Below are 20,438 nucleotides of genomic sequence, written 5' to 3' on the forward strand. Positions count from 1 at the left end.
CTGAGTATGCGCATACCCACACTCAACATGGCGACTCACTGTGTGCCTTTCAGGAACTGCCACACTCAACATGGCGGCTGACTGTTCCATCCTCACTGAGCATGCGTGCTGCAGGAGCACATAAGGCAAAGGCGATTGGTTGGAAATAATTAGGAGCAGAATGAGGGAGCGGGAAGTTCCCGAGATAAATAAAAATAAAAGTGTTGGTCCGTAGAGAACGTCTGCATTCGATCTCGAGGGTGAGGAAAATGTAGGAACTCCCATTAACATCAAGAAACGTGGCCTCAGACTCGACTCAGGGACTTATAGCTCGCTGCCGCCCCTACTGTCAGCTGTCAGGATGGCCGAGTGGTCTAAGGCGCCAGACTCAAGGATTCAATCCTTCCCATTGTGGGGTTGGGTGTTCTGGTCTCCGACTGGAGGCGTGGGTTCGAATCCCACTTCTGACAATAACTTTTAACAGCTCTCGGTGCACAATTCTAAGGCTTCAATCTCTCCAATGCTCAAAGCACAGAATCATTTTAAATTGACAACTCCTAACATTTTGCAGCGTTACAGAGTAAGAGATATCGAGTTGTTTTAAAGATTTTTAATTTTGATATATGAAATTATTAATAACGAGATCGTGCCTTTTCTGCAAGACAATCGTTAAGAAAAATATATTTAGCTTGCAAAATAAACATGTAAAATACTTAGCAATGCAGTCAATCTTTTGGACCAGATGCATTTCCTCAATGCCTCCTCGTCCCATAACATCCACCATTCCAGGATATTTTCTTTCACCCCCAGGGTCTCTCTTATTTTAAATTCATGGCCTCTCCTTTGTTTTAGTCCATTGCCTTCCTATCATTATGCCAGCAACAGCTAGCTTTGCCCACCATAATGCATATTAGTTCATTTCCTGGAACTTGCTCACAAGAATTATTTTTTTGCAAACTACTACATTTTTTTTTCTAGCTGGTGACAGGATTAAGAACAAGAGGGCACAGATTTAAAATAAATGACAAAATAAGCAACAGTGACACGATGGAATTTTTTTTCAGGTAGCCAGTCGTTAGGGTCTGCAATGCACTGTCTGAGTGTGGTGGAGGCAAATTCAAATCGAGGCATTCAAAGGGGAATTAAGCCGTTATCTGAAAAGGAAGAATGTGCAGCGTTACCGGGAGCGGGCGAGGGAATAACGGTATAAATGGCATTTGGAGAGAGGTGCAGGCAGGACAGGCTGAATGGCCTAATTTTGTGCTGTAACAATTCTGTGCTAGAATGGAGGGACATGGTAGATGAAATTCAGAGATGTGCGAAGTGATAAAATTTGGTTGGAAGAAGGAGGAGGGCAATAGAAACGTAAATTGCATTATATAACTGTGATATGGTATTCTTATATAAATGCCATAATTATATAGGAGCTGTGCATTAATAGGGGTTGTATATTACATTTCTAGGATTTGCATGTTAAAATTATATCCACTATACATTATAATTATAGCTGTGAATCTGAGTTGATTGGATGTAACTCCTGGTTTTCTGTAGTTAGCAAACGCTTCAGCCTTAGTTAGTTGTAGCGATGTTTCCCACAGGGGTCAGCCTTCTTGCAGGATAGGAACTGTTTCACTGACTGTTGAATAGCATCTTATTCCAATTCATTCGACCTGTCATTCAACATGCATTTTGGGTCCTCTAAAAATCCCAGACAACCATTTCCAGACTGTGGGATTTTAACAACAGTTAACTTCTCCGGAGACAGCCTGCTAACTTCTTACAAGAAAGTTAACAGCTCCGAAAGAAATACATATTTAATGTAGAACATCCTTTCTACTAGTCACTACTGAGAAAGGTTATACAATGAAGTTTTGTGTAATTTTGCTGTTCGTCTTTTTCAACGAATTACTTTTACAGATGGGTAAGTGACGCCGTTACAGTTTCAGCCGAAGAAAGGTGCTGACGTGTTTAATTTTGACTTTTAAGTTTTCTCGGACTGGATTTTCTTTGTGTGGATTTCCTCGAAACTGATTTAAATGTGACAATTATATTTGTAATAATCGGGCGATGAGCCCGAGCTGTCTTTTATTAAATCAATGTTATTCAATGAACAACCTTTAAGTGTATTTGAATGTTATGTTTGAATGTGTGTGTTTTTGTCTGTGTTTGAAGTCTGATACACAGTCCGTGCTATGGACGACTGTTGAAACTGGGATACCATTAACCTCTGAGGGTTCCGAAACAGATGATAAACTATGTCCTATTGTGTGATACAGTTGAATATCTGGTATTAAATGTAAGGAAATAGTTATCTCAACCAATTGCAAGGGAATCCGGTGGAGGACATAAGATGATGTTATAAACAACGAGAGGAAAGCATGTTTAAAGGTCAGTTCATATTGCAACTTTACTGCCAACGTGAAATGGCTTCTGCTTCACCGCATTTCAACATAGTGGGATCAATCTAGAATCAGAGCTGACCGAAGCACAGAGAGAAGCACCTACCAACATACCAAATAGGAGCCTGCTGCATCATTCAATATGATCATGATTGACCTGTTTGTGTTTCGAATTTCACATTCACATCTAACTCTGATAACCTTTGATTCCCTTGCCTAACAAGAATCTATTTACCTCCACCTTAAAAATATTCAATGACCCTGCCTCCACCACCTTCAGAGGCAGAATTCCAAAGTCTCACAGCCCTTGGAGAGAAGAAAATTCTCCTCATCTCTGCCCTAAAAGAGCAGCCCTAATTTTAAAACAGTGCCCATTAGTTCTGGACTCACCCACAAGAAACATCCTTTTCAAATCCACTTTGTCAATACGCAGCAGGTCCGGCAGCATCGGCAGAGAAGAAAAGAGTTGACGTTTCGAGTCCTCATGACCCTCTCCGCCGATGCTGCCAGTCCTGCTGAGTTTTTCCAGGTAATTCTGTTTTTGTTTTGGATTTCCAGCATCCGCAGTTTTTTTGTTTTTATCCACTTTGTCAATACCGTTCAGGATCTTATATACTTCAGTCGTCACCCCTCACTCTTCTAAACTCAAGTGGAAACAACCCACGTCTGTCTAATCTTTCCACATAAGGCAACCCGCTCATTCCAGATATCAGTCTAGCAAATCTCTGAACCATCTCCAACTCATTTACATCATTCCTTAAGTAAGCAAAACTGCACGCAATATTCGAGATGTGGTCTCACCAATGCTCTGTATAATTGAAGCACAGCATTCTTACTTTTTATAAAGGCAAAATACTACAGATGCTGGAAATCTGAAATAAAAACAGAAAATGCTGGTAAAACGCAGCAGGTCTGGCAGCACCTATGGAGAGAGAAACAGAGTTAACATTTTGAGTCTCTTGTAGCTCTGAAGAAGAGTCATATGGACTTGAAACATTAACTCTGTTTCTCTCTCCACAGGTGCTGCCAGACCTGCTGATTTTTATCAGCATTTTCTGTTTTTATCCTTACTGTTAAATTCCTCTCATAATAAATAATAGCATTCCATTAGCCTTCTTAATTACTTGCTGTACCTGCATGCTAATTTTTGGTGCTTCATGCACTAGAACACCTAGATCCCTCTGCACCTCGGAATTCTGCAGCCGATCTCTGCTTAAGTAAAACTTTTTTTTTTATTATTCCTGCCAAAGTGATCACTTTAAATTTTCCCACATTATACTCCATCTGCCAGATTTTTTCCCATTCACTCAACCTATCTATATCCATCTGAAACCTTTCAATTCCCTCTTCACAATCTGCTTTCCTATCTATCTATTTATCCTCTGCAAATTTAGTTAGCATGCCTTCACTCCCCTCATCTAAGTCATTGATACAAATTGTAAAAAGTTGAGGCTCCAGCATAGACCCCTGCAATATTCCACTCATTATATCCTGCCAATCAGAAAAAGACCCATTTATGCATACTGTCTGTTTTCTGCCAGCGAGCCAATCTTCTATCCATGCTAATATGTCACCCCCTATACCATGAGCTTTTATTTTCCACAATAACCTTTGATGTGACACCTTATCAAATGCCTTCTGGAAATCCAAGTACAGCACATCTACAGCACATGTTACTCCTTCAAAGAACTCCACTAGATTGGTTAAACATAATTTCCCTTTCACAAAACCTTGCTGAGTCTCTCCAATTACCTTGAGTTTCTCTAAGTGTCCAGCTATAACCTCCTTAATGATTGATTGTAAACCTTCCTCATGACAGACATCAAGCTAACTGGCCCACAGTTTTCTGTTTTTTGCCTCCCTCACTTCTTGAATAGAGGGGTTATCTGATGGGACCTATCCAGAATCTAGCAAATTTTGGAAAATTAACACCAATGCATCTACTACCCCAATAGGCACTTCTTTTAAGAATCTAGGATAAAGTCCATCAGGATCCGGAGACTTGTCAGCCCGCAGCTCCATGGGTTTGCTTAGTACCACTTCCCTAGTGATTGTAATTTCACCAAGTTCCCCTCTCCCTTCCAACTCCTGATTGACAGCTATTACTGGAATGTTTTTTGTATCCTCTATAGTGAAGACAGAGCAAAATATTTGTTCGTTTCATCCGTCATTCCCTTAATATCTACTATTAACTCCCCATTGTCACTCTCTGGAGGACCAACACTCACTTTACTTATCCTTTTCCTTTTTAAATACTTATAGAAACTCTTGCTAACCATCTTTACATTTCTAGCTAGCTTTCACTCAAACTCTAGTTTCTTTCTCCTGATTAACCTTTTAGTCATTCTCCGTTGTTCTTTATTTGTGGACCAATCATCTGACCTGCCACTCATCTTTGCACAGTTATATGCTTTTTCCTTAACTTTGATGCTTTCCTCAACTTCTTTAGTTAACCACGGATGGTGGGTCCTCCCCTTAGAATTTTTCTTTATAGTAGGAATATATTTATTCTGAATGTTCTGAAATATCCCCTTAGATGTCTGCCACTGCTTTTCGGTTGATCTATCTCCAAGCCTAGGATCCCAGTTCACTTCAGCTACCTCAGCTTTCATCCCCACATAGTTGCCCTTATTTAAGTTTAAAATACTAGTCTTAGACCCACTCTTCTCTCTTTCAAACTGGATGTAAAATGTAATCATATTGTGGCTGCTGTTACCTAGGGTGCCTTCAGATTAAGGTCATTCATTAATTCTGCCACATTACGCAATACCAAGTCTAATATAACCTGCTCTCTTGTTGATTCCAGAATGCGCCACTCTAAGAAACTATCTTGAAAATATTCTATGAACCCCTCATCCAGGCTACTACTGCCAGTCTGAATTTTCCAGTTTATATGTAGATTAAAATCACCCATGATTATTGCTTTACCACAGTCACCCAATATTTCTTCTTGTATACTTTGTCCTAAATTGTGGTTAATGTTAAGGGGCCTGTAGACCACTCCCACAAGTGCCTTCTTTCCTCTACTATTCCTCATCTCCACCCAAATCGATTCTACATCCTGATCTCCTGAACCAACGTCAGCTCTAACTATTGCACCAATGCAATCCTTGGTCAACAGTGCTACTTCTCCACCTTTACCTAGCTTCCTGTTTTTCTTGAATGTCATATGCCCCCCAATATTTAGGACCCAATCTTTGTCATCCTGCTGCCACGTCTCCATAATAGCTATCAGATCATATTTATTTACTTCAGTGTGCTCCTCTGTGAGGAGGCAGTTTTGGGCTTGACCCTGCATGGTTTCCAAGTGTGCTGGTCTCCAATGTGGTGTTAAATCTTATTGAAAATATATTGCAGGGGTCCATTAGATCTCCCAGACACTCCTGAAGTCTACTTGGAGTTATTTAAAATGTTATGTAATGAAGAAACAGCTACCCATGCCCTCTAGACCAGAGAGCCTTCAACAATACCAGCGTTGTTCTGTACAATGACATACCAATACATGCAGAGCACTTTCTTAGGCAGAACAACTCCCATGACAGTCAGGAACTTGTCAGGACACGTGGAAAGAAGGATATATTTATATAGTGCCTTTCAAAGGGTAAGTCACACCTGGCGACTCTGATTTAATTTTTTGGAAAGGTAACTAAAGTAATGGACAGGGAATATCTAAGCATATTATTTATATGGACTTCCAGAAGGATAAAGTCCCTCATAAGACTGTTAGCTAAAGTTGATGGAATTGAAGGCCAATTATTAACCTGTAAATTGGCTGAACAGATGTTTACATATCTCAATGAGGTTAGTTGTCGATAGAAGAAACTGCACTATTTTGTTTAAAGACAGCAAGGAGAAGCAAGCACAAGCACAGCAATTTTCAGTGTCCTCTGTTCAGGAAGCAATCGGCAACTATTTTAAGCCACCCATCCAACCATTATATCTTGGTGGTAAAAAGGACATTATTATAGTTGATGTGGGATAAATGTTAGTAGATGTTTAGAGCCTAGGCACATAGATTATTACTACTGATGTGAAAAAGACACTTTTCTTTTGTAATTGTAATTCATTAATCTAGTGTGTATGATAAACCACGGTAATAAAACAGCATTGTATTACACTTTCTTGATTGATTATTGACATTACTGAAGCTTTCATCAGTACTCACTGATTTCTGGAATTGCACATTGTTCTTGTAACAACTGCAGTAAGAATTTGTTGCTCTGATTTTCTTATAAAAATGTTTAATATTTTCTTATTAGGTGACTGTCAAAAGAAGGTGAAAAGGATCCCACAACAGAATGAGAAAAGTAAACGAAAAGCAGTTGGACAGAATAAAATCAGAGCAATACATAAGAAAATAAAGCTAAAAGTTCCAAACCTGAGAAAGGAGAGAATGTTCCTAGACAAAGACCTAAAGCCGACCTTTATCATGACACAGGTTTTGGATAAAGGCAATTTCCAGAAGCCAGCAGAGACATTGAACCTAGCCACAGGGCAATCCATTGAACTGCGCTGTAAAGGGAAGAACATTGGCTGGGCTTATCCACCTTACCTCAACAACCTAAATAACTCCAGGCTCAGGTAAAAGGCAAAATAGCATGCGTGTGGAAATCTGAAATATAAATGGAAATGTTGGAAATACTCAGCAGATCAGGCAGCGTCAATGGAAAGAGAAATACAGTTAATGTTTCATGTCTGTGACCTTTCAGCAGAGAGAAGAATTGCAGACAAGAATCATTGGACTGGATTTGACCAGCCCTATAGAGATAGACTGGGAGACGGAGTGCTGGTAAAATGGGGGCGGAAGGTAGCAAGAGGGCAGCTTGACATCTTCCTGTCGTCGTAGCATATCACCAGTGGCAAGAATATCAGTGGCCATCCATTTTGTGGCCAATTGTGCCAATGAAGTGCACAATCAAGGGCCACTTCCTATCCTCATTGATATTTTACCAATATCAGGGACACCACTGCTACACCACCGCCAAGAGAGGGTGCACCCATATCCCTGATTACTGGGGCCTGCCTGCTGACATGCCCTGCAGCTGCAATATTGGCCACTTCTGATTGGACCAGCAGCTTTGAGAGGTGGTCTAAAATCTTCAATTGTATGGTGGACCCAGCGATGACCTCTTAAATGACCACAGCCAGTAAAATACCATCCAGTGTAGCGGCAATGGAGCTTCATACCTGGTGAAAAAATTCAAACCATTAACTCTGCACAGGTACTACCAGATCTGAGCATTTCCAGTATTTTTTGTTGTTATGTTCCTTTCCATTTCTGCTGAAGGAACAGAAGTGGATCCCCACAACTCACCAAGCTACCTGGTAAACCATCCCTGTGATCCGAGCACAGCTCAACCCTGGTGCTTTCTTGATGCCTTCCCCAGCCTAAGGTCTCCTTCCCTGCACCCACTTCAACATGGCCTTCCTGGTCTGCGATCTTCCCAGGGCCCACTGCGATTTTCTCCACCACCCTCATAATGTCTCTGCATCTCCCCACATCTTCTCTGTGCACCAGTCCATGATCCACTCCATGCCTCCCCCGTAATCTTCTCCACCCCACCATGTCATATCTGCACCCCAGCACTCCTACCTCAAGGTAACCTACCCCACACAACCTATCCCACTCCTCTCAACTAGCCAGCTGAGCTGGGAAACAGATTCTAAAACTGGCAATCAGGTCCTGCCATTACATTTAGCAGGACCTGAGGGAAATCAGTTGCCCCAGTACTTGAAATGTTGTAATATCACTGCGCAATGCATTTGGTTGAAGTTGAATATGTAAGTTGTACGGTTGAACTAATGTTCTGATACTTCACAAGATTAACTTTAGGTGGACAGAACAAATTCTAAAATTAAATTTTCTTGTTTGTTTAACAGCAGTCAGTCAAAACAGGAGATTAAGTAATTGGAAGAATATATAGCAGCACAATTTTTAAGTGAAAGAACAGTTCCATGGCTGGTTTTATCTTTTCTTATTCTGTAAATATTGAAAGAAAAAGAGGTTGTTATAAAGCACATATTTTATATCAAAAATGACTTTATATATTGTGTAGGGAAAGTAAAAAGACAGAATAGCAGCATTTCAAATTAACAAACAGCAGCTTCCAAGATGGCCTTAAATTTGCATAACTGTACCCTACAAATTCCAAAACCATTGGAACGGAGTCAAGTTGTCTAGAGATAACCCACCAGAGACATTCAACTTGGATGACTGTGAGTGACCCAACTCCTGAATCATTCACACAGCATCCAGACATTGGCTGTGTATTCAACAAGATTCAATCACTTTGAATAATGGACCTAGAATTAACTTGTTATGACCATGTTTGGGTAACTGGTCAGTTCTTTAGGGGAGATCATGTGATGAGCCAACTCACATTCTTCGTGTTTTAAGAAACTGCTTTTCTCCAGACAAGTCAGAGAAAGTAAAGAGATAGTCCAAGTGTGATTCAAAATGATCCCGAGTGGGCAATCTCTCTCTCCAGCGATCCTGCAAGTTTATTTCCTGTCTCTTGTTTGACCATCCACATGCCACAGGCAGCATCTTCAAAAATCAACCCAACAGCTCCTAACTCAAGGAGAAAAGAGATAAATCGTCCATCAACAACTTTATATCGTCTCAATGCAAAATCCAGAATACCATCGATCCTAGTCAGAAACCATCCAAGTCATCAATCTACAAGATCCATGTACAACTGACTTTTTTGGTCCAAACCACAACAATTTAAACTACCCTTTCACTTTCTAAATTACTTCTGTGTGTGTGTGTGTGAATTCTTGAATGCATATGTGAGTGGGTTTTGGAGCGTTTTTATTATTTTGTTTAGATCGGCTATTAAGTAGAATAAATCCCATTTCCCTTTTAAAATTTACAAGAAAACCTGTCTGTGTGCATCTTTTTACAGTCACAGCATTTACACAGTTAAACACTCACAGAATTGGCAAGTGCCTGTTGCAGTCAACAGGGGAGTAGAAAAGAGATGAGCCATTCTACCACTTCTCACCTGACCATAACAGAAATTTGAGGGCTCTGTCTGTGATTGAACCCATGGACAATGAGAGATTGGAAACAGGAAATCGAAGTATTTAAATGCTTCTATCCAGGTTTACTTGTGGTTTACAGATCTAGAATACTTAACATGTCCACCTTCAAAGCTAGTACCTTCATAGAACAGCGTGAAGCAATTTAGCACAGTTTAAATAAATTTGGATCTAGTAACTCTTACAGACTAGGGGGAGATAGGATGGACATATACAAAGCAGAGATAGGCTCAAGAGAAAAGGAGAGTAGGGAAGGAAAAACAGATCAGCCTCCATCTTTTAAAAGAAGGAGCCAAGATGGTAAACCAGCAGGGGCGCACCCCATGTGTTTTCAGTACAGCAAGTCTGGGCATATAAGGCCAGACTGCTGGCATTCCAAAAAATCAACAGGGAGCAATGTAGTCAGAACAGTGTCTGAAGCCATGAAGGTGAAAAGCCTATGCTCCAGTGTAGCAGAGGACCAGAATAGCTACAAGAACCTTTTGCAAAAAGGGAAAATGATTCCTTTTCTATGCCAGGCACCCAGGAAAGAGTTAATCATCCTCAGGGATACCAAGTGTCTTCAAACACTACTTGTAGCAAAGGTTGTCGAGATGCCCACCTGAAAGCAAAATAAATACCACAGAATTGGTAGAAGGTCTTACTGGTAAATGCTCTAAGGTTCCCTTAGTTAAAATTTACCTACAGAGTAAACTAATCACTGGTGTAAAAACAGTCATGGTTATTCTGAGCTTACCAATTCAGTGGGTCAACCTAGTGCTAGACAATGACTTGGCAGAAAACATGGAAAGCATTTTTTCCAGATGGTCCAGAATAGTCAGGAGAGACTGGGGAAAGTGAGGGGAACAAGCACACTTCTGCTCAGATGCAGGCGGCTGAGGAAAACCCCACAGCGGGTAATAAAGCCAGTAGGATTTAAAGAGGCCAAGATCAAGCCAGAAAACTTTAAATAGGCTGAGACAGAGCCAAAGGAAAACAAAGGTACTGAGATAAAAGCAGCAGAGGTTGAAAGGAATGCACCAGAGGTACGGGAGGCCTTCTTTAAGGATTTAAGGGACAAGGAAAGTCTGCAAACAGGCAAGCCAAAAGTGAGGGAGATGCCTCACCTAATTGAAGTACCACAGAGGAGTGCAGCTGATGCAGACTGCCACCTCTGAGAGCATTTGTGTTCCAGAGGACATGGGACAGATTGGGGGAAACCCACGCATGAGGTAAAAGAAAAAGGGAAGGTAATATGCCCTAAGATAAACTGCACTTGTGAAAACTACAAGAAAAATAAAAGTGAAGTTGGTGGGCATTCACCTGCTGGAGAATCAAATGATCAGGTTCTAATTCCAGAGCTAACTAAACCCAGCAATTTAGATTCGGAGCCCACTAAAGACGAGGTACAGGGGGAGAACCCAGATAATTACAGAGACTAAAGGACAGTTTATCAACCACTGTCACCCTAGCAATAAGAATTATCAATGTTTCAGAACCTGAACTATTGAACCCATGGGTTGTGGAAACAGTGATTAAGGGGTTAAGGACTTTTTAGGGAGTGCAACAATGCAGTAACATAAATGTGCACATTACAAGCTTTGGGACAAAAAAGGCTGTCTCTTCAGCAGCCTATGAAATTTGATCCTCTTAAGGACTCAAGAGTTGAACTTGAGCTTCCACTTAGCCTAAAGCTCACCAAAGATCATAAGTCTGTTGGTACTAAAATTCCCAAAGCACTACAAACAGATGCTAGTGAAAATCCAAACCCAGAAGACAACACATAACGGGGATTTAGAAGGGGAAAAAAGACAGAAGGCACCAGATTTTCAAAACAAATCCTTTCCCAGGGACAGGCCCAACACCAGAAGAGATTTAATAATGATTGTGCCTTACCCAAAGAGGATGATGAGAAATTCAAACTTGAACAGAGAATGGTTGTGCAGACAGTGCCTGCTGTAGCAGTTGTAAGATTGATGTGTGGAGGTCTGAATGAATGTATGCTTATTTCTTTTACCTTCTCATAAATAAAAATTGTAATGACGTGCTTGCAGCATTTCATTTTGCCTTGGTGTGGAGGTGTTATAAAACCCACATTTTATACCCAAAATGACTATTTATTGAGTGGGCTGAAACCACCAGATAAGTAAAAAGACTGAGCAACAGCATTTGAAATGACTAAAAAGCAGTCTAAGATGAACAAACTTTTGCATAACTACCCTACAAATTCTAAAGCAATTAGAAAAGAATCAGAACAGAGATATCCTACCAGAGACAATCAACTTACTTGAGTGTGAATTACCCATCTCCTGAATCATTCACAAAACATCCAGTGTTCAGCTGGCTGTGGAACAAACCATTAGACTCAATTACAATGATCCTGGAATCAACTTACTATGACCATGTTCGGGTAACTGTTCAGTTCGTGAGGGGAGATCATGCAATGAGCCAACTCTTTATGTTTAAGAAACTGCTTTTCTCCAGGCCAGACAGAGGAAGAACAGAGACAATCCAAGCATGAGATCAAAATGACCCTGAATAAGCACTCTTCCTCTGTGGCCATTCTGCAAACTTGTTCAACCATCCATATGTTGCGGGCAGCATCTTCAATCCAGCAGCTGCTAACTCCAAAAGAAGAGAGATAGGTCATTTGTCAACATATTTAAATCGTCTCAACGCGGAATCCAGAAAGTCTGAAACCATCCGAGTCATCAATCTACAAGATCTGTATACAAATGATTTTTTTGAACTCATACCCTTTAACCTACCCTTTCACTTTGTAACTTACATGTGCGTGTGTGTATTTGTGTGTGTGTGTGTGTGTGTGTGTGTGTGTGTGTGAGTGAGTGAATTCTTGAATGTGAGTGACAGTTGGAGTATTTTTATTCTTCTATTTAGATTGGGTGTTAAGTACAAATTTACCAGAAAACTTGTCTGTGTGCATCTTTTTACAGTCGCAGCATTTAAACCGTTAAACATTTAGGAATTGGCAAGTAAGTCCTTTAAAAAGTACTTGTTGCAGTCAAACAGGAGTGGGAAAAGAGCGGAGTCATTCTACCACTTCTCACCTGGCTGCAATAAGATGCTTAATATAAATTGTGCAAAGCTTTTTCTCTGGTATATTTATAGCATGAATAAAAACAATGTTTAAAAAAAACTGCTCTAACATAATAGTGAAAGCTTTCTTTTTCTCAGCATTGTACAGCAGCAAAAATACAGCCAACTAACACTTACAAATACGAGGGCTGCAGACACAGGAGAATACAGCTGCTGGGTGATACTCTGTGATGGGCCAGAGTGTAGCAAAGATGACCTGAGAATGGGCAAAACATATATCTTTGTGGCAGGTAACAGGTTCCTCTTGAAGCATCTGTTTTATAAATTGTAAGTCTTATAAATTATTTTTCTTTATTCTATAGATCATCAAAAGAAATGGCATGAAAAGTATAAACAATAACTTAGCTAGGTGGCTACACATGTGACTGAGTTATGGAGATTGTGGCGGTGGGTTACAGTTCATGCAGGGAGTCCCAAGTTGCCATGGCAATATGCACTTTTACATGCTTTTGTAGTCTGGAGCTATGGATAGTGATGATAGAGGCTCCAATTTTCTTTGCATCATATGGCTGACCTGGAATGTCTCCACTCATACTGCCTGCTATTAGTGTGTATTCAAATGATTCGCAGGTTGATACACAACCTATTTATGAGGATGAGCTGTGTTTTTGATTCTGCTTAGCATTGGAATGTCTTTTACTAGGTTTCTCCTCATTCCCCTCCAGAGGACATGTTGGGTGTTTTCTATGAATGTTAGCCAAACATTGGTATCTTACCTATTTTATTATAAAGTAAAATAGTACAGCAATGAAGGAAGTCACTCAACCCATCAGGTCATGTGAACCCTGACAGTGAGAGTTGGCAGGCTATTCGACCCTGGAGGTATCACAGCCCAGCTGTTTCCTATTCTGACACCCACACACATCCTCTTCTCATAGTAGTAACTGAATACCAGTCAGCAGCAGGAAATGTAGCCAATTTTTATTTTTCCATCTCTATCCTAGGGGCGCAAAGGCCAATTGTAATTTAAAATTCTACTGACACTTTGGGAGATTAGCATGTGATCATTTTGATGTTAGCTATTGTTTCTATGTTCAATACAGTTAATTTGTATGTCTTCTTGCTGTAGGGTCAGCATTTATGTCCTTTAAAATCTGGGTTTGCAGCACTTTAATGAGCTTTTTGCCCTCTCAGCAGTCTTGGTGTGCTACCTTTAAGCAGGCCACATTCTCTCAGTGATTCAGAAGCTGCAATCTCTCAGATTTCCTGCCCCTGCAGAGATGCCTTGTTTTCATAACTTCACAGATTTGAGTTCATCTGGGCATTCTATAGTATTACTTCATTCTTAATCATTCCAGAAAGTTCCACATTAAATTATCAGGTTTTACTTGCAGTAATTTTAAAAAGTAAAGCCATCCCATACCAGCACAATTCCACTCAACGAATAATTTATTAAGCTCCCGGACCTTAGAAGATTTTCTGTGCTCCTTTAGCAGTAAAGACATTACAAGAAGCAAAGAGGAATTATGAAAAAAGACTGACAGCTAACATAAAAGGAAATCCCAAAGTATTCTATAAGCACACCAGCAGTAAAGGGGTGGTAAAAGGAGGAGTAGGGCCGATTAGGGACCAAAAAGGGGATTTACACATAGAGGCAAGAGGCATAGCTTAGGTGTTAAATGAATACTTTGCATCTGTCTTTACCTATGAGGCAGATGCTGCCCAGGCCAGAGGAGGAAACTGTCACTAGAAGGGTTTAAAATTAATAAGGAGGAGGTATTGGATAAGCTACTGGTACTTAAAATTGATAAGGCACCGGGACCGGATGAGATGCATCGAAGAATATTGAAGGAAGTGAGAATGAAAATTGCAGAGGCACTGTCAATAATCTTTCAATGTTCCCTGGATTCAGGGGAGAGGACTGGAGAATTGCAAACATTACGCCCTTGTTCAAATAAGGTTGTAAAGACCTGCCCTGCAATTACAGACCAGTCAGTTTAACTTCAGCTGTGGGAAAACTTCTAGAAACAATTATTCGGGATAGAATTAATAGTCACATGGAAAAATGTGGATTGATTTGTAAGAGTCAGGATGGATTTGTTAAAGGAAAATCGTGTCTAACTAACTTCCTGGAGTTTGTTGAAGAGGTAACAGAGATGGTTGATGAGGGAAAGGCCATTGATGTGGTGTATATGGGCTTCCAAAAGGCGTTCAATACAGTGCCACACAACAGACTTGTGAGGAAAGTTATAGATCATGGATTAAAAGGAACAGTAGCAACATGGATACAAAATTGGCTGAGGAACAGGAAACAGAGAGTAATGGATAATGGGTATTTCTCGAGCTGGAAGAAGGTTTGTAGTGGAATTCCCCAGGGGTCAGTATTGGGACCCTTGCTTTTCCTGATATATATTAATGATCTAGATCTTTATGTGCAGGGGACAATTTCAAATTTTGCGGACAACACAAAACTTGGGAGAATTTTGAACTGTGTAGAACTTCAAAAGGACATTGACACATTCGTGGAGTGGGCAGATAGGTGGCAGATGAAGTTCAATGTGGAGAAGTGTGAGGTGATACACTTTGGTAGAAAGAACATGGAGAGACATATGGGCAGAATTTTCCCTTTGGTGTGTGGGGCAGGCCCCGCACGTCTGCACGTAAAATGACTCGTGGTGACATCGGGCAAGCATCCTGACATCACCATCATGATATTTCGCTGGGCGGGCAGGTGATGATGTCTGACACGCACCGACCATTAATTAAGCCTTGAGGCGCCAATCGACACCGATTTTTCAGCACCCTTGCAATCTTCGGATCGGCACAAGGGCACAACGGGCAGACGGGTAGGACACATTTGTATTAACCTCATCCACGGGTGGGATAAGAGAGCTCACTGGGGTGACGAGTGTACACAGTCAAGCATTTATTTCTGAAAGTTTTTGAAACTTACCTGTGTGATCTGCAGTACTTCAAAATGCATCCCAGCTGCTTTTTCTGGACTCTTAACCTTCAGGTCAGCACACTGCAGTAAGTAATCTTTTCTTGGTCTGCAGGTTTCAGGAAGCCTTCCCTTAACCTGGGAATGGAAGCTGAACTGTCCACTGGAGGCAGCACCTCTGAGGAAGAAGGGAGGGCTAGAAGGGGGAGGAGACCAGGAGTGCACATTCAGCTTCCAGGGGAGCCACCTTTGGGAGGACAGGTGCAGGCACAAGGGGCGCAAGGCCATAGGTAGTCCAAGGCAGAAGGGGCCGCAGAAGACGCCTCTATCCTGCTGCCAGGGTATACAGGCGGCAAAGCAGCAATGAGGTGCAGTGCCAAAGGAGGCTCCATCAAGGGAGACAGTCAACTATATCTGTCAGATGATGGGGCCTGAGATGTCCACTAATTGTGTGGGTGGACACCCCATGCCAGTGGCTCTGAAGGTCACAGTTGCCCTCAACTTCTATGCCTCTGGCTCATTCCAGAGATCAGTGGGTGATCTTTGCAGTGTCTCCAATCAGCTGTCCACACTTGTGTCAAGCAGGTCACAGATGCTCTGTTCAGCCATGCATTGACCTTCATCCACTTCCATTGGGACCAGGCAAGCCAGATGCAGCGAGCCAGAGGCTTCGCAGCCATTGCTGGCTTCCCCCGCGTCCAGGGTGCTATAGACTGCACACATGTGGCCATCAAGGTGCAGCAGGTGAGCCCGGTGCCTTTGTCAACAGGAAGGGCTTCCACTCCATGAATGTGCAGATAGTGTGTGATCACAGATGCTGAACCTGCAAGTCTGTGCAAGGTACCCAGGCAGCTCCCATGATGCCTACATCCTCAGACACTCCCATGTGCCAAGGCTCTTCAGTGTTCCAGCCCGGCTTCTTGGATGGCTGCTGGGTGACAAGGGCTATCCCCTCAGAAGGTGGCTCATGATACCTCTCCGCCAGCCAAGAACAGAAGCTGAGCAGTGGTACCAATAGGAGCCACGTCTCCACAAGGACTGTGGTGGAGAGAACCATCGGTCTTCTCAAGATGCACTTCCGATGCCTGGACCGCTCAGGGGGTGCACTCCAGTACCCCCCAGATTGTGTCTCAGTGATAGTGGGAGCATGCTGCACTCTCCACAATCTTGCGCTGGAAAGGGGGGACACAGTGGACGATGAAGACATCAACGCAGTGGCTGTGGCTGCACACGATGAGTCCAGCAGTGAGTCCGAGGATGAGCGCGCACAGCGAAATGCTGAGGGGGTAGACACTGACCCGGGCATACTCCAGGGAGGCAGGGATACCCGGGTGGCTTTAATCCAATGAACCTTCAGCTAGTACACCACAGATGGACCACCAGGACAAGCCTGGGCTGTAGGCTCGATACTCAACACCTAAGTGCACAGTCTGCCAGTTTAGGAACAGTGACAAAGTGCCTTATTAATAAAGCTGACTATCCAAAACACTCATTCCATTTTTGGAAACCATATACATGCAGAAGAACAGGGGCACTCTCAGCCATGGTGACATATCTGAATTTAATGTGTCAAGTACTAAAAATCAAATGAAATCATAAGGGCCTCATCTTGGGCCAACACAAAAGCACCAGTGAAAAACCCGTGGTGCGCCTAAGGTGCCTTATGCTTTCGTTTCCGGCTCTTATGTCTTGCTGCTGCCCCATTGCTGGGAGTGGCATCTGAGACAGCATGCTTACTCTGCCATCCTGTTGACCTTGATGACCTTGGCATCATCCTCTGGCCCATGGAGCCAGTCCTGGCCCACCTGTGGGTGGGCAGATGGATGTTTGGGATTTTATGAGCCCCCCTGCTTCAAACGTGCTACAAGGAAGCACAAAATCCATCTGTTAATGTCTTCTCATAATTCGTTGCAGTCCTGCTCAGTTTTGATAATCCTCCCAATTTAGTGTCATCATCAAATTTAGAAATTGTTTTTTCCAAAATCCAAATCATTATGTAAATTTCCCTCTTCTTAGCTACTCCCACTCTCTGCTTCCTGTCTTGAGGCCAGCTGGCATTCCATTCTGCCACTTATCCCTGACTCCATATTCTCAGACCTTATTCGTTTGTCAATTAGGCACCTTATCGAAGCCCTTCTGAAAATTCAGAAATGATAGCTGCTGCATTCCCATTGTCTACTCTCTTTGTTACCTCCTCAACAAATTCAATAAGATTGGTCAAGAAAGGCTTTCCCTTTTGAAATCCATGCTTACTATTCATTATTATATCCTTCATTTCTAAGTGTTCATCTATTCTCTCCTTCAGTGGGATTCCATTATTTTTCCTACCACTGATGTTAAACTGGGTGCTGTATAATTCCATGTACATGTTCTACCCCTCTTCTTAAATTTAAGAATTACATAAATTATATGCCATTTTTCTAGCACTACACCTTTTTCTAAAGAATTATTAAAAATGAGCAATAATCCCTCTGTTAACTCTTCCCTAGATTATTTTAAAATACATGGTTGCAATCCATCTGGACCAGGGGTTTTATCCTCTTTGATTTTGATTAATTTATTCAATACATCCTCTTTTTATTTTAAATGCACTTATCTCATTGTTCTCCTCATTATTCAATGTCATATCTACCTGTTCTTTTTTACTTTTTTTATTGATCTGCCTATTTTAACATTTGGTCTTATGTTCCTTGATAATTTAATTTCGAAGTTCCTCTTTGCCTTGCTAATTGTTTTTTTTAACTTCCCTCTTGATCTCTTTTTATTCGCTCTAACCATGCTCTCCTCTGCCGACTGCTCTCTATGTTGTTGTCGTTGTTGATTAACAGTCAGAGCATCCAGAAAGTAAAAGCATTTAAACAGTCAAGATGCACTGCACTGGTGCCTGTTGGCCAGGTTTCTGGACGTAAGAAAAAATATGTACAGGGCGCATGAAACATGTGCAATGCTAGCCTTACTTCCAGCTAAATTGATAAAGTGGCATAACCACAGAACCCATCATTCCTTAAAACAGATGTAATTTAAAAGGTAAAATCAGCTTCATATTGATAATTTTATCTCCTAAATGTTTTTCAATTTTACTTCTGATCAGTAACAGCTGTAATTTTCCAGTTTTGGTAATATTTGGTCAGGAGTGATGTTGGATTCTTGTCCCACTGAGGCAACTACAGATTCTAACCTCTGCTGTATGATTGAAATCTTCAAGGGATGTTTAGGCCTATGTTCAGTACTTTACCAGTAGGCACTTAACTCTTGTTCTACATTTTTCTATTTTTTTCATTTTCAGGATAAAAACGGCCATTTCAGCCCTATGTTAGATTTAAAGCAATTATAACAGACATTAATGTCAATTAATTATACATCTTCCACTGAAATCAATTTGTTTCTGTTTATTTATTTTACCAGATCCAACTGAATTATTTGTGCCATCAACCAGTCAGTTTGATATTATCTACCTTCGACCTGATGGGCCTTCTATAATCCCTTGTCGCGTGAGCACACCTTTGGCCAATGTCACACTGCATCGAGAAATCCCCCCTCAGGAACTTCCTGTTGATGGATCACTCATTAGTTATGATGCAAAACAAGGATTTGTTATTTGGCAGCCTAATCTTGAGCAGAAGGGGGTTGTGTATTGCATGGCAAACCTACAGGGAACTCCACAGATATCAAGCAATTACCTTCTTTTGTACGCTGAAGGTAATGTCAAATATCTTAGTGTAAATAGATAAATTATTCATTCAGCATAGTTATGTGTGCAGCTTTATTAAATACCTTAATGCAATTATCTGTGTTGAAATATTCCTTAGTTGTCTAAAAACAGAAAAAAACATTAATGCAGATTCCAAATTTAAGATTATTGTCAAGAGATTCCTATTCATTGCCCTAATTAAATTGAAAATGTTGAATAACTTGTTTTTTCCCCCATATGATGTAAAAGAGCACCTGATAAGCTTTCAGAGACACTCCTCTTGACTGATGTGTGGGAGAGAAGATCTGAGAATCATATGTGCTGAGGTCTGCACCCGATTCTCCCATTAGTGCTCTATGAAGTGAGGCTCTGTGCCTGGAACAGAGGGAGTAATTTTAATAGTTTTAAATTATCTACCCTGTGTCTGGTAAAAATGAAACTCACATTTTTATCTTATTTCCTTTTGGCTTTGTGTGATGAATTCAAATGGGATTGGGGGCGGTGGGGGGGACATGTAATCTGTTGTTGCACTTCAGGCAATACAGCCGACCAACTCATGGAAGTTCCCTTCTCAGTGGCCATGGTGCATTATCGCTCTTTGGCTTCCTTTTTGCTCTTTACAACCTGGAGATGGTTAATTGCACAATTCTCCTCTAACACCTCTTCTCTGTTCGCCACCTCTGTGGGTCTGCCCTTGCTTGGTTCCACTCTTATATGATCACTGCCAGAGCATCCCCTGTGATGGCTTCTCTTACCAGTCCTGCACTGTCACTTCTTCCTTATCCACATGTTGCCCCTTGATGACATCATCCAAAGCCATGCAGTTAGCTTCCATATCCAGACTGATTACACCTGACTACCTTTCCACAATCCTCTCAACTGTCCTACTGCCTCTTTGATGTTAGACTGTTTGGCCAACATTAAATCTTGAATGAACTATAATTTCATCCAGCCAAACATTGAGAAGACTGAAACCATTGTCTTTGGCCCCTGACAAAAACTCTGTACTTTTCGTACCAACTCCATTCGCTTCCCATATTTTGATGCTCTGTTCAACCCTGTGTTGAAAATTTTTTTCCTTATTCTTACATGAGAGGTGAGTGTGCTGGCAAGGCCAGCATTTGTTGCCATCCCTAATTGCCCTTGAACTGAGTGGCTTGCCAGGCAATTTCAGACAGCAGTTAAGAGTCAACCACATTGCTGTGGATTTGGAGTCACATGTAGGCCAGACTAAGTAAGGACGGCAGATTTCCTCCCCTAAACGGAATGAGATGGGCTCGTACAACAATCAATGATAGTTTCATGTCGCCATTACTGAGACTAGCTTTCAATTCCAGAATTATTAATT

The 20,438-nt window shown here is 41.4% G+C and overlaps 1 protein-coding gene and 1 non-coding gene across 5 annotated transcripts in view; both read left to right on the top strand.

Annotated features, from left to right (window-relative positions):
* Window positions 1-334: 334 nt before the first annotated feature.
* trnal-caa lies at window positions 335-449 on the top strand. The gene is made up of 2 exons: window positions 335-372; window positions 404-449. It is a non-coding gene; the product is annotated as a tRNA-Leu (tRNA).
* A 1,198-nt stretch (window positions 450-1,647) lies between these two features.
* The window catches only part of pdgfrl (platelet-derived growth factor receptor-like), a 31,406-nt gene continuing 12,615 nt past the window's right edge, over window positions 1,648-20,438 (top strand). The window contains exons 1-5 of one of the 4 annotated variants that reach the window (XM_041196688.1): window positions 1,648-1,900; window positions 2,152-2,367; window positions 6,638-6,959; window positions 12,597-12,748; window positions 18,805-19,098. In XM_041196688.1, coding sequence (XP_041052622.1) covers window positions 2,358-2,367; window positions 6,638-6,959; window positions 12,597-12,748; window positions 18,805-19,098 — 778 coding nt within the window. In that variant the 5' untranslated portion in view covers window positions 1,648-1,900; window positions 2,152-2,357. Of the gene's footprint in view, window positions 1,901-2,151; window positions 2,368-5,735; window positions 5,980-6,637; window positions 6,960-12,596; window positions 12,749-18,804; window positions 19,099-20,438 lie in introns of all 4 variants that reach the window. The other 3 variants (XM_041196695.1, XM_041196684.1, XM_041196678.1) reach the window with 3 other exon arrangements.

This window comes from Carcharodon carcharias, chromosome 1 (assembly GCF_017639515.1).
Source record: "Carcharodon carcharias isolate sCarCar2 chromosome 1, sCarCar2.pri, whole genome shotgun sequence".
Classification (NCBI taxonomy): Eukaryota; Metazoa; Chordata; class Chondrichthyes; order Lamniformes; family Lamnidae; genus Carcharodon; species Carcharodon carcharias.